Source organism: Pseudoliparis swirei, chromosome 13 (assembly GCF_029220125.1).
Source record: "Pseudoliparis swirei isolate HS2019 ecotype Mariana Trench chromosome 13, NWPU_hadal_v1, whole genome shotgun sequence".
Classification (NCBI taxonomy): domain Eukaryota; kingdom Metazoa; phylum Chordata; class Actinopteri; order Perciformes; family Liparidae; genus Pseudoliparis; species Pseudoliparis swirei.
In genome coordinates this window covers 8673444-8686098 of record NC_079400.1, presented here as the reverse complement: position 1 = coordinate 8686098, position 12655 = coordinate 8673444, and the positions used below count along the sequence as shown (strand labels likewise).

At 45.0% G+C, this 12655-nt stretch overlaps 1 protein-coding gene across 9 annotated transcripts in view; it reads right to left on the bottom strand.

The window, feature by feature from the left end:
• sdk2b (sidekick cell adhesion molecule 2b) overlaps positions 1-12655 on the bottom strand; it is a 251231-nt gene that overhangs the window by 73587 nt on the left and 164989 nt on the right. For all 9 annotated transcript variants that reach the window (XM_056429473.1, XM_056429479.1, XM_056429475.1 and 6 more), the window contains exon 2: positions 7789-7948. In XM_056429473.1, coding sequence (XP_056285448.1) covers positions 7789-7948 — 160 coding nt within the window. The remainder of the gene's footprint in view (positions 1-7788; positions 7949-12655) is intronic.

Here is a 12655-nt window from a genome sequence, read left to right as displayed (position 1 = left end):
TTACAACTACATGTTTGCGTAGAGCTTGAGTGCACTATATCGAAGCGAAAGAGAACGATTAAAAAGTTTGACACGTTGTAAAAGTTGTTCCTCTCAGGATTGCTCCAATGTGTGTGGGATGTTAACTTCACAAACAGTGCTCAGACCAAATGAATAGGCACATTGTCACAGACGGCCAAAGGCTTAAGGGAAGAGAAGCAAACTGAAATGATGCGTAAAATAAGCAAACCATACACACAAGTGTGCGAAATGAAACCCAACACATACATGAATGTATTTTTAAAAATTGTGAATTTGATCGGGCTGAGAAAAAGTCCGGCTTCAAAGTCGTACCAAGCGTTTTCGTGCCTTCAGGGTTGCAAAGTAAAGTTACTTAATACCAAACACACACATGCAGACGGAAGACAAATGAAAAGAAAAAATGACAACCAATTAGGAGGCAGCCCGACCGACTTCAATGTGCCGCGGAGGAGATTATTCTGAGCTGGAAAAACCATTCCTCCAAAAAGATATTCTCTCATTTAGTGTTTTGACGATGGCGGCGGAGAGCGCCAACACTAACGCATTACACCCATGCAGCCCCCCTTTGAGGCCCCTAGGGGGCATGTGCAATTATTTTGGTTGCTCCACTCAATTTAGGCATTTTTTTCCTTTCATCCGTCACCGGTCTACGGATGACGTGCGTCTGACCCGTTCACAGCAGCCACATGTTGACCAATCATAACGTTGTTCGAGAGCGGCGTTGTCGTCAGTCTCTACACATCCAGCTTGCTGCCTAGCAACGTCCATGAAAAATATCAGACGAAATTAACAGAAATGACACCTTGTGAATCTGCTTAATTTGCGTGAGGACGACTGGCTGCCAGCAAACGCAGTTTCTGTGTCGACAGACAATGGATGTGTCACTCACTGAGGATTGTTTCGAGAAACACGGAGAACAAGATGATCCCATTTCCCGAATGGAAGTCAACACAAGATCAGAAATCTTCCGACGTCAACACGACATCAGGCTCAGTGAATACAGGGGAAAGAAAATTGGCAATTGGTGCCAGATTATTAACGTCAGTACCAACAAAGTTTCTTTTTTTTTATCTCGATGGATATTCCGAGAGAGGCCGCCTTTGCGCTTTTGGAAGTGGCTGCCACCAAATGAAAGAAGTGCTGCACTAACTAATGGTTGCGTGTGTCTGAAGGCTGTTAATATCCAGAACAAAAAAAAGAAAATGAAGTGAAATCAAATCTCATTAGCGGCAGCGTCAGTTGGGTCCGAAGGACTAAATTAGTTTTGGCCCAAAGTCTGTTTAGGCGTAATAAACTAATCAGGAGTCTCTATTAACGACGTGTGACTCCTTTCATATATTCCATCAACTAAATGAATACAATTACGTGTATGTGTTATGCATAGATGGAGGGAATACGAGGTCAATAGATGATGGAATAGTGCTCAGGAAGGAGGGTGGCGAATCAAACAAAGCTGTCAGTCGCGTCAGAGTTCGGGGCGAACAGGAAGCAGACGTGACGAGAGAGGAAGCTGACAGGTGGCGCCGGCGCTCCGAGTTGAACCTCGCGGAGGAGGCCTGCGGAGAATTCACCCCGGAGCCACTTCAGGGTGACTTTAGGCGGCGCTCTCCCTCGCTCTGTCTCCCTCTCTCTCTCCCTGTCCCTTATATAATGAATATAATTAACCTTTGCGGAGCTGTGCGTGCTGGCAGCAGGTCATTGGGGGGGGGGGGGGGGTTGGACAGAGATTGATTGATTGTCCCGTCGTCAGCGCACTCTGTCACACACCCTTTAATTAGCCCCCACTCGGAAGGAGAGTGAGGAGCTGGGTACGAAGTGGCTCGCAGAAGGGAGGAGAGGCGGCGAGGAGAGCGTGGAAAACGATGGAGGGAATGAAAAGACGGAGGGACGGAGAAAGAGGGAGGGAAAGATGACGGGATGGCAAAAATATAATCCTCGATAGATGACGGTGAGCACCCCCGTAATAACGTCAAACCCCTGACCAAGGTTGGCTCCAATAACATTGTACTTAAATTACCAGCTAATGAAGGCTCACAGGCGCACGTTATAATCACACCCTGGATGCATGAGAGTAAATCACGACGCACCGTCAATCCGACAGCCGGCGTTTGATCTCATCAGTGCGTTTCCTTGTCATTTCGCCGCTAAACTTTTGGAAGCCCCCGAAGGCCGCCGCTCGCCGATGGCCGATTGTTTTACAGCTCGTAATGAAAGAGGACGCGTGGCGACGATGTTTGAAGTTTACGACGAGGCCGCCGCCCTCGTTTCAACACTTTAATGTCATTTTACTTCTGCTAATGAGTTCACCTGCGGCACGGCGGCGCACTGCGAAGACCTCAACGGCTCGTGCGTCCGGCACCATATGAACAAGAGGCAGGTTTATAATTCTCACATGTTTATATGATGGATGGATGTGCGTCTTTATTCTGTGGGCTATATGCTCACACTGGGCAAGTAGAAAAATCGCCATCACAGAAAGCAACAGGTCAAGTAAAATACAATCGGGCACCTGTGCTTCCAGTTCCTCACGGGTGGGCCTGAGAGCCGCTGGCAGCAAATCAATGATTGTACCGTATTCTTTCTGGAGGAGACGTCCTCTGAAAGTGTATTGATTTATATATTGAGATCATCGTCTCGAATTCTATAGGATGAGCGTCTTCTCTCTTCTCGTCACACGCGACACATGACAGGAAATGGCGGCTTCTGGCTTAGGCTAGGGGTAAATCAATAGTGGGTAATTGGTCACCAAGTCCAGAGGGATCACATCCAGATGTTCCATCTACTCTCAGGATTCAACAGATGGGCCGCTGTCTGATGGAGACGATTTACAAAAAAACTGTCGCTGTATTTTGTCACTTGTTTGTTGATATTCATTTGATTGATTTGATTTTTTACACCGTGGAATTCTTCAGCCTCGACCCCGATACAAGCTAATTACTCTAAAAAGCTGCGCCGACAATCGTATGTTCTGAAAGCAGCGAGGCCCCTCTGACATTTGAGATGTGACACGTGTGACATTATACTATTTGATTGAGGCACACGCCCACGTGACTGAAATACCGCGCCGCATCCACTGTCGGTGAAGGTCGCGTTAGCAGGTGGTGGAGTTTGTCGCACGCTCTCACTGGCAGAGACAATTTAACACTGTGGCCTCAATACGTTTGGAATATTTTATAAGTAATTAGATACTGAAAAAGTTATGTTGAAGGGGTTGAATCAATATTAGGAACTTAAAAAAGAGAAAAGTTGACAGCGGCAAAAGTTGTTTGATGTTTGAACCACTTCAGGTTTTCAATTTTTACGATCCTCCCCCTTTCCATCTTTTATAACACCTGAACTCTCCGCTGGCGCCTGTCACCTCTCAACAAAGATGGGAAACAAACGAGATGGCTCACTCGGCAGTTATTTCCAGCATTGGATTTTGGAAGCGGCTATCGTTTACTTTTCTGGAGTCGATGATATATATATATATATTATTTTATATATATATATTTATTTATTTATTCATTTATAAATGGAAGAAATAACGTGATATCGGATCGGTGTGTGCTCGCCGTTATCCCGGTTCCCGGCATTTACTGTACGTCTGTTTCGGAGGCCTTTCTAGTGCCTCATGATTCCGCCACCATTCTCTGTCACATGCGGTTCACCACAATCACTCCATGACACAGCACCGGCGGCTGCACCCTCTCTTGAGCGGGTCTATTCGAATCAGAGAGTAAGTGGCCTGCAGACACCGGCAGCCTCTTCCAGCACCGCTCCCAATGTAGGTCACAGCTAAACGTTGGGGAACCTCACCAGTATGTTTCCATCAAAGCATATTCATCATTATGCAAAATCACGTGCTGCATCAACACGACCGCAAATTCGATTACCCAAACAGTCCACGGGCGACAACGACGACACGACGTACGGCGCGTGAGACACGCTGGTGGGTATGGCACGTCCCCCATGTGTCGGTGCGCTTCAATGTGAACGCTTCGACGGGTGCTTATGCAGACGTGTTTTCATAATGCAGGCCGTGGATCACAAATTACAAAAGCAGCCGTACCTGCCAGAAGCGCAACTGCACGAAAACCTATTAAGACACACACACACACACACGCGCACACACAAACAAACACAGTAAACATGCATCATGAAATGAATGCCGCCTGTTTCCTTTTTTCCTCGCTCGCTGTCGTTCTTTCAGACGGACTCACTCCCTTCCACTCCGCCGCAGAAAACCAGGGGGGGGAGGAGGTAAGAAAAAAAGGTATTGTGTCTGGGGGCTGTGCACGAGAATGCCAGGGAGATAGAAAATGGATGTTTTTAGTTCCAGAGAGGAATCCATTAAGGTCATCCAGAGAGAGCTGCAGCTCTCGGCCCTGCCAGTCACTCACATGAGGGGATTGTTTTTCGAGTGAGGGCAAGTTTTCCGCCTGTGATTTCATGTTCCTGCTCTACTCTTCTTCCTCCTCAGCGAGAGCATCGCGGTGACACAATGAGCAAGGACGACAGGAGCAGAGTGAATCACATTCGGTTAAAGTTTACCGACACATTACTTTTGGAAGGGGTCAGATGTTATTTTTTCCATACATTGTGTGTGTGGGGGATGCAAGATGGAGAATAAAAGTGAGTCAAAGGGCAGATTTGATTCTCAAGGTCATATTTGGAGCTTTGTTTGTTCATCGTTCCTTTTCATTTCCCACACATGCACCTTCACCCTCCTCCCTAATCCAAACACACACACACACACACATGCACATGCACACACACACACACGGGACCTCCAACTGGTTGCAACTTGCTGACGAGCAAACTCTTTTGGCTCGTGTGGTTTTAGTTATTTATGGAGAATGCTTAGAGAAAGATATGAAAGAAGGGCATCATCCAGTTGCCTGGTTCTGAGGCTCCGATTGTTTATGACAAATGGCGCCGCACAACGTCAGATGAAAATAAAGAGCGGATTAAACTCTTACTGATATTATATTCATGTTGCAGAAATTATAAAGAAACAAACATTCAGAACAATAATCAGAACGATGAAACGGCATTTGCTCATTAAATTAAGTGGTATGAAAGTCATCATTTTTCACACACACACAAACACACACACACACACACATATACACACACATACAGACACACACACACACGTTAAACATGTTGCCATCCTCTACCTTGCCTCCTTGCTTTTCCTTCATCTCCATCTAGTCGGCAAGCTGATCCCGTCGTCTCTTTCCCCAGATATGGAATAATCTTGAATTGAACTTGTGTTAATTTGTTCAGAGCCAACATGAAATTAGATATATTTTTGGAAATTTAAAAAAAAGAAGACGTTGCTTGGTAGTTCACGCACGAGTGGAACGGTCTGAGGCAGACAGGATGAGCAAAGAGTAAGGATGAAAGAGAGATCAACACTGTGGAGAGAGGCAGGTGGGGATTTACAGGAAATAAATGAGTGCAACTTAATCGACGTACACTTAATCTGTCGCTTCAGAAATATAAATGTCCACACACAAATGAACCTGTTGTTCTGGCCTGTTTCTGAATACATGTCACATTTTCACAGAGACCGGTCATTACCAGAGCGATCGAAGTGACACTCTATTATGCCGGCTGTCCAAATGTTAATCTAATTTTCATTCTTTTTTTTCTTCCTTTCTCTCTTTCTTGATTGTGTAAATGCAGAGTCGGTGGAGAATGAATGCACTCTGTCGGTCGCCATTGCATTGTGGGGGAAACTGATTTTCAGAGTGAGCACAAAGAGATGAAAAGTCAATCAGAGTGGACGTGTAGAGCTGGGACCGTCTCGTCTCGTCCATCACGCCGTTTCATTTACTTCTGTGAGTGACTGTTGGATAGATTGTTTGTTTGCTAAACCCTTCAAGATGTTTTGTTTTGTTGCAGTCGGTCTGTCTGTCTCATTACTACAGGCACATTGGAGAAAGGCTTACTCTCCCCTCAAGGAATCGAAGGCTACACTCCAGCAACTCAGCCGAGAGCCAATTGGCAAACAAAACAAAACAACTCTTGAGGTTCGATTAATAATTAACTCCCTTAATTAAGTTTCGAGGTTAATTGGCGGCATTCAGACTGGTGGCATGCCAGGTGAAAACGCCCCGCAGGGTTCCGATCATGCGATGGGAAGTTGTGACGCCGTGTTGTTTGTTTACAGACCGATCGATCCGCTAAAGCATCATGAGCGGGATAATTCACGGGCTGATGGGTTCAGAAATCCTTAATTGTATTGGATATAATCTTCAATCTTAATTAAGTTGAATTATAATTTGGAGAGTTATCTTTTAAATGATTATATGGGAGCAAAGATAGCAACGAAGCTTGCCAAAATGCTGTGACAACAATGTGTGTGTGTGTGTGTGTGTGACTGGCTGGCACACATATACAATGCTTAAAATGTGCTGTTATGTGAGAAAATGTAATGCCCAGCCTGTTCCTTACCAAATGTGGCACTCCCCACAGGAGATCACTTAAAGTGTGCCACTCACTATACCTCCTGCAAGATCTCTCTCACACACACACACACACACACACACACACACACACACACACACACACACACACACACACACACACACACACACACATACACACACGTACACTCCCAGCTTTATGTTGAATAGTAATGCCCACACACACCTTGCAGCATTGATCGGTTGCCAGAGGACACCAGGTCAAGTCACACAGTGTCAATATTTAAACCAGCACTCAGCACTGGGCACCTGGACCATAACCTCATTAAATATGGGGGTCTGTTCTGCTCCAATACTCTCCTGGCACAGAGAAAGGTCGACTCGAGGAATGAGGAAGGCTGTATATACACACACGCACACACACACACACACAGCTTTTTTTTCCCATGCAAAAACTTGTCAAAATTCAGAAATGTATGTCACTTAAGCACGGACACACCGTTGGATATTATTTTTTTATTTCCTCCGTGTTTAAGTGGAACAGTTTTCTAGAGCATTTCATATCTTCTGCAAGTAAAAATTTCACCTGGTCATGATTTTACACAGCACACACACTCACACACACACCGCTCAGAGACAAACCGCCCGCTGAGATAAGAGCAATGTTCGCCACATTTGAGATCTCAGAGTTACCATGAAAGACGGTTTATCTCCTGCCCCGACTCTCTTTCCCGCCTTTCGCTTGTGCGCCGCCTCTCAAGAGAGAGAGTGATGGAGGTCACAGCGACACCAGAGGAAAAGGAGAGGGGCAGGAGCAAAAGAAGAAGAAAAAAGAAAAAAAGAGAGAGAGGAAGCCAGAAAAGGCAAGAACAGCAGGAACAATTCTTGCGGGGCGCTCTATGATGAAACTATAACTGGACGTTAACTAAACGGGGGGGCGGAGTTCTTACATTTTAGGGAGCTTACTCCCTTACTAAAATAGCACCTCATTCCCGTGGTACTGAATCCAAACGTGATTATTAAAACAATTAAATGTAAGTATGAGAAAACAGCTACTGGAGGAAAAGGTGGTAAAATGGTGCTTTGGTGGATGTTAGTTTGACCCTCAAAGGATGAACAACATGCCACCTCTACGTGAAGGACTTATTAGTCGCGGTTTGGATTTTCATGGTTTGGTTTTTTAGCTGATTTTCATGTTGAGTCTCAAATGTCAAAATGACTTAATTTTAACCAAATATGTAGACGGCGTTTTGCCTTTGAATGACACTTCCCATCCTATAATGGGACCAATCACTCACTCAGTAATGCATCTTCTCTCTCTCTTCATCAACGTTACTCAGCGGGTCCTCACCTGTACTCCAGCGAGAAGCGCGTCAGCTCCGTGTTGTTGTGGATCCATTTGAACTCCAGCGGCCAGCTCCCCTCGGCCATACACGTCAGCACCAGCCTGTTGCGCTCCAGGTGGAGCTGGCTGCGCACCGGCTCCGTCTTGAAGTAAGGAGGCACGTCATCTGTGGAGGATAAAAATGACAGAATTCGGATTTGAAGTTTTCAAAACGAGACGAAGGAAAAAGAATACCTCGAAAGCATCTGAAGCCAACATGAACCCGAAGAAAACACAGACGAAAGAACGTAAAAGAGGTGAGTGCTTTAGCGGTAACTTATAGCTTATCGCTCGTCTTAATAAACCAGGCGTCGATGAGGAGCAAACGGGGAGTCGTCAAAGTGCGGGAAAACCTTTGACGAGGAGGAATTGTTATACATCTATCGGATTTGTGACAGATTGGTCAGATGCTCGGATCTCACTTAAGACTGAGCACACTCTGCTATGTTTGATGATCACTGGTCATGTAAACACCAGGCTGCCACACTCCAGATGGAAAAGCTCTTTCTGAACGCGATCCATTTGGAGCTACCTAATCTTGTGTTGGGCCCCATAGGGCCCCGTTTTGGGCCGTGTGTTACGCCCCGTTGGGCCCCGTTTTGGGCCGTGTGCTATGCCCCGTTGGGCCCCGTTTTGGGCCGTGTGTTATGCTCCGTTGGGCACTGTTGGGCCCCGTTTTGGGCGATCTCGACTCTTGGGCGCTCCACTGCTGTGAATTTGTGTGTCAGTGACTCATTGGCACCACTTTCCTCTGAGCTAGACCGAGCAGATAGGAGAGGAGAGAGAGCAGGAGGAGGAGGAAGAGGAGGAGGAGAAGAAGGAGGAGGCATGACATCCTTTCATCATTTCCTTCGCCTCCACTCCCGCTTCGCTCTGTCTTTACGCTCCTCCTGCATTTCCCCAACACGCTCCGTTGAAGTGTGAAGAAACGGATCGAGGAGGACCGGCGAGAACCTCTCCACGGGGTGATGCACTAAACACGGCAACAGACTCACACACACACACACACACACGCCGATTTGTATATCTCAATCAAGAGGCCTCACACGCAAACTGCCAAGGTCCCTCGGGGGTCTAATCTCTCACCCTTGATAAATGGCGCATCAGGGGAGAGCCTACCTGATGATCATTGTAAATATAGAACACATTAATTGGATGGTTGGATAATATAATCATGGAATTGACTGATAATCAAGCATTGAAATTAAACTGTCAAAATGATCTATTGCGCTGATATTTTGTTCCTCAAATCCGGCGGAGTTCGACTGATAAGAGGAGGGATGGGGAGGAAAATACAGAATTAAAAGTGAAGAGTGTAGTGAGCCGCCACGGATGATTTACAAGCTGTTCACTGTCATTTGAATGAGACTTTTGGAAAGGTGCACTTCATGTAGTGGCTGCTGTGCAGCGGGAGGTTTAGTATGTTATCATGGGGTACACAACATGGGGACGTATACTTGGTTTCCAGTTTTCAATAAAAAAAGTATATTGCTGATTTGTGACGCAATTCTGGTTCATAGTGCTGTTTTAAGTCTATAATTATCTATGTACAGACTGTACATTTGTAATGTGTGTTGTTGAGCTACATAAAATAAACTGAATTGAATCGAATAAAAGGAGTTAGTAGGTATTTATTCGTCCTGTATGATACTGTTGTATACAAGCACGATATGAAATGTTCTGAAAGATACAGATGACCGATTAAATTGAACAAGAGGAATCAAAAGGAATTAATAATAAACACGGTTGTTGCTCACAGTGCAAAAGTGCATTTTATATGTGAGTCACTCATGAATATTTATACATCCCAGCAACGTCTTGATGTATCTTGATAAACAACGCTGGAGTGATTTCTGACTTTCTGACCCTGAGGCCGCCCGCCATTAATTCACATCCAGAACAAATAGACAGAAGACGCCAGCGTCGATCCGTCGGATTCGACTCGCATCGCCATCGAGAATTTCACAAGTTGTAATTTAAGTGACGTGAGAAGCAAATGAGTGAAAATGGAATATGAGAGAGCAGCATGGCAGAACATGACATGTACGCATAATAGATGCAGGATAGAGATAACATGTGAAAGAGTCTCGGAGGTGCCTTTTGAGGGAGAGCGCCCGGGCCTCCCCCAACACAGTGTGGGTGACTCCGCCCGGCACAGAGAGGGAGATGTGCAATCGTGATTTGAGACTAATTATTCCCCGGCGATGTGTGCTTTGCTTTTATCTACGATAGGGAGATAAAAGAGGATGAGGGCGGGGGGGGAGAAAAAAAGAGAGAGGCGTGGGGAAAGTCAGGGAAGGGACCTACAGCGATGCGGTGAGAGGGAGAGAGGGGCGTGCAAACAGCATGAGCATGTGTACTGTATCAGTACACACCATACTCAGTACACATGATACTCAGTACACATGATACTCAGTACACATGATACTCAGTACACATGATACTCACTACACATGATACTCAGTACACATGATACTCAGTACACATGATACTCAGTAAACATGATACTCACTACACATGATACTTAGTACACATGATACTCAGTACACACTCGTTCATCTGCAGGAGGCTGTGAGGCCAAAGGAAACATTGATCACTGATGAGTATCTCCAATCGTCCCTCTCATGAGGAAGTCCATGAGAGCTCATGGCTGTTATCTAACTGAGGAATCACACGCACACGGAGAAGGACACCCTGGGGACGCGCTGCATAGTGATTATTTTCTTTAAAGATGAATATGTCAAATATTTTTTTTGCATTAATCGATTAATTGTCGGAAAATACTAAAACAATGGCTTATAAAAAATACTGCTAAATAATAAATAAATTAAAAATATATAAATATATATATAAAAAAAAAATGTATTAAAAAAGATTAAATAATAATAATACAAAAATAAAATTACAATTAATAATTAAAATTAATAATACAACAACGCATTATCAACATGTGGTTACAAGTCTACAGTGTTTTGCATTTGATAATTACTTTAAATGGGAGGGAGGGGGTTGATAGTGATAGAAGAGTGAATGGCTGCTTCACTCGTCGGTCTTTAGTAAGAGTGAAAGGGTGTGACGAGAATGCAATTATCTTTTCTAAAATACAAAGTAATTTAGTCTCGGTGCACATCATTCTTATATTTGTCACATAACCAGAAGAGTGTAAACGTGTAACGGCCCTCACCCTCAAGCTGTGTATACTGCAAAGCACCACCACTGGTAGATGAGGCTTATGTAATATGTATTAACTGTGTCATGACAGGAAATGCCAATGAATGCAAACACAAAACCAGCTCCCGCCCAACTGGAGCTTCTTCTGTGTGCTTCCTGTGCAACACAAAGCAATTATTGTGTGATAGAGGCCTCCTCATTTGCATACAGCACGGCTCATGCCAGAGGATGCTCCCTGGGGCCGCGGCCCAGGTCGTCTCAAGGCTGGGGCATGTGAGCATGTGTGTGTGTGCGTGCACGCAGGTTAGTGTGTCAGACGGACGCTCACAAACCAGACTGCAGCAAACCGTCAATTAAATCATCTCTCCCATTAATGAAAACAGTGCCAGGTACAAATGCCTGACCTGGGGTGGGAATTCATAATTGAGAAGAACTCGGAGAATTCATTTCTAAAATAATAAGAGCTACGGTCACGGACATTTCCTTCAAAATGCTCTTAAAAAGGTCAAAAAAACTTTTTTAATTGACGTTGTCAGTCACATAGAATTATTGAGTGAAGATTTTTTTTTAATTTAACCGCACACAACAAGTGTGAAAGAAAGAAACTAATTAAATACAACACATCAAGTGATACTTGATATTCAAGCACATCTCTACAGCATCGGAACCTTGAAATTTTTTGATTTATGCCACTTTAGTGATAATGTACACACGACTACCTTTTATTTAGGATTTCCTTTCATGGTTAGAAATACACGAGGTAACGCACGCTGAATAGCAGAAAGATGTGTTGAAATCAAAAAGCTGTTTTGTCTCCTCTGAGAAAAATCCTCCGATGAGTCTCTTAATAACACATCTTGTCAATAAGTTTGTCACCTGCTTTACAGCTGGCACGTTTTTCTCAGCTTTAGCCTTTAAACCACACTGCTGAGTTTTCACGGAAAAATCAGGCAATCGAAACGCACACACACAAAGACACACACACACACACACACACACGAGCTACTTTCCAGGTCCCAGAAGGCTGCGGCTGCAGCCGTGAAGTAAAATCCTCCCTCCTAGCTCAATCCTCAGGAGTCCGGTGCTCCCGGACACATACATATTCCAGGCGCAGCCTCACACGTACATACAAACACAGGTGCTTCTAATTTTAACGCTTGAAAATAATTTTTTGGAAAGCGGACCAAGTGACGTTGATGGGCATGGCCGACCGTGCGTTCATCACAACGTGTGTCATGAATGCGTGTTGGCGCTCGTTTGGGTCGACGTGAGGTTTATTCTTTCCGACACAATTTGTGCGTGTGCGTACGTGCCGCTCTCTGGCGGCAGGTGTCTGGATGCAAAGTGTTGGTGGTGCTGATGAGGATGGAAGTTTCCTGGTGGTCTCACTGAGCTGCTAATGGCCCCGCTGGGTGTGAAAATCTGTTCCACTGTCTGTCTTTATTTAGCACACTGGTCTTGCCCTATTGCTGAGTGTGTGTGTAGGTGTGTGTGTGCGCGCTCGCAGGATGGGAAATGGCACCAAAATGTGGCATTGTATGTATATCAGTACATTACTGTACATGTTCCCTGTGTATCCGTGTTTGGCAGGCGTGTGTGCGTGTGTATGGATATGTGTGTGTGTGCTGACTGATTTTTTTTTCTCATCCCTGAGACATTCAAA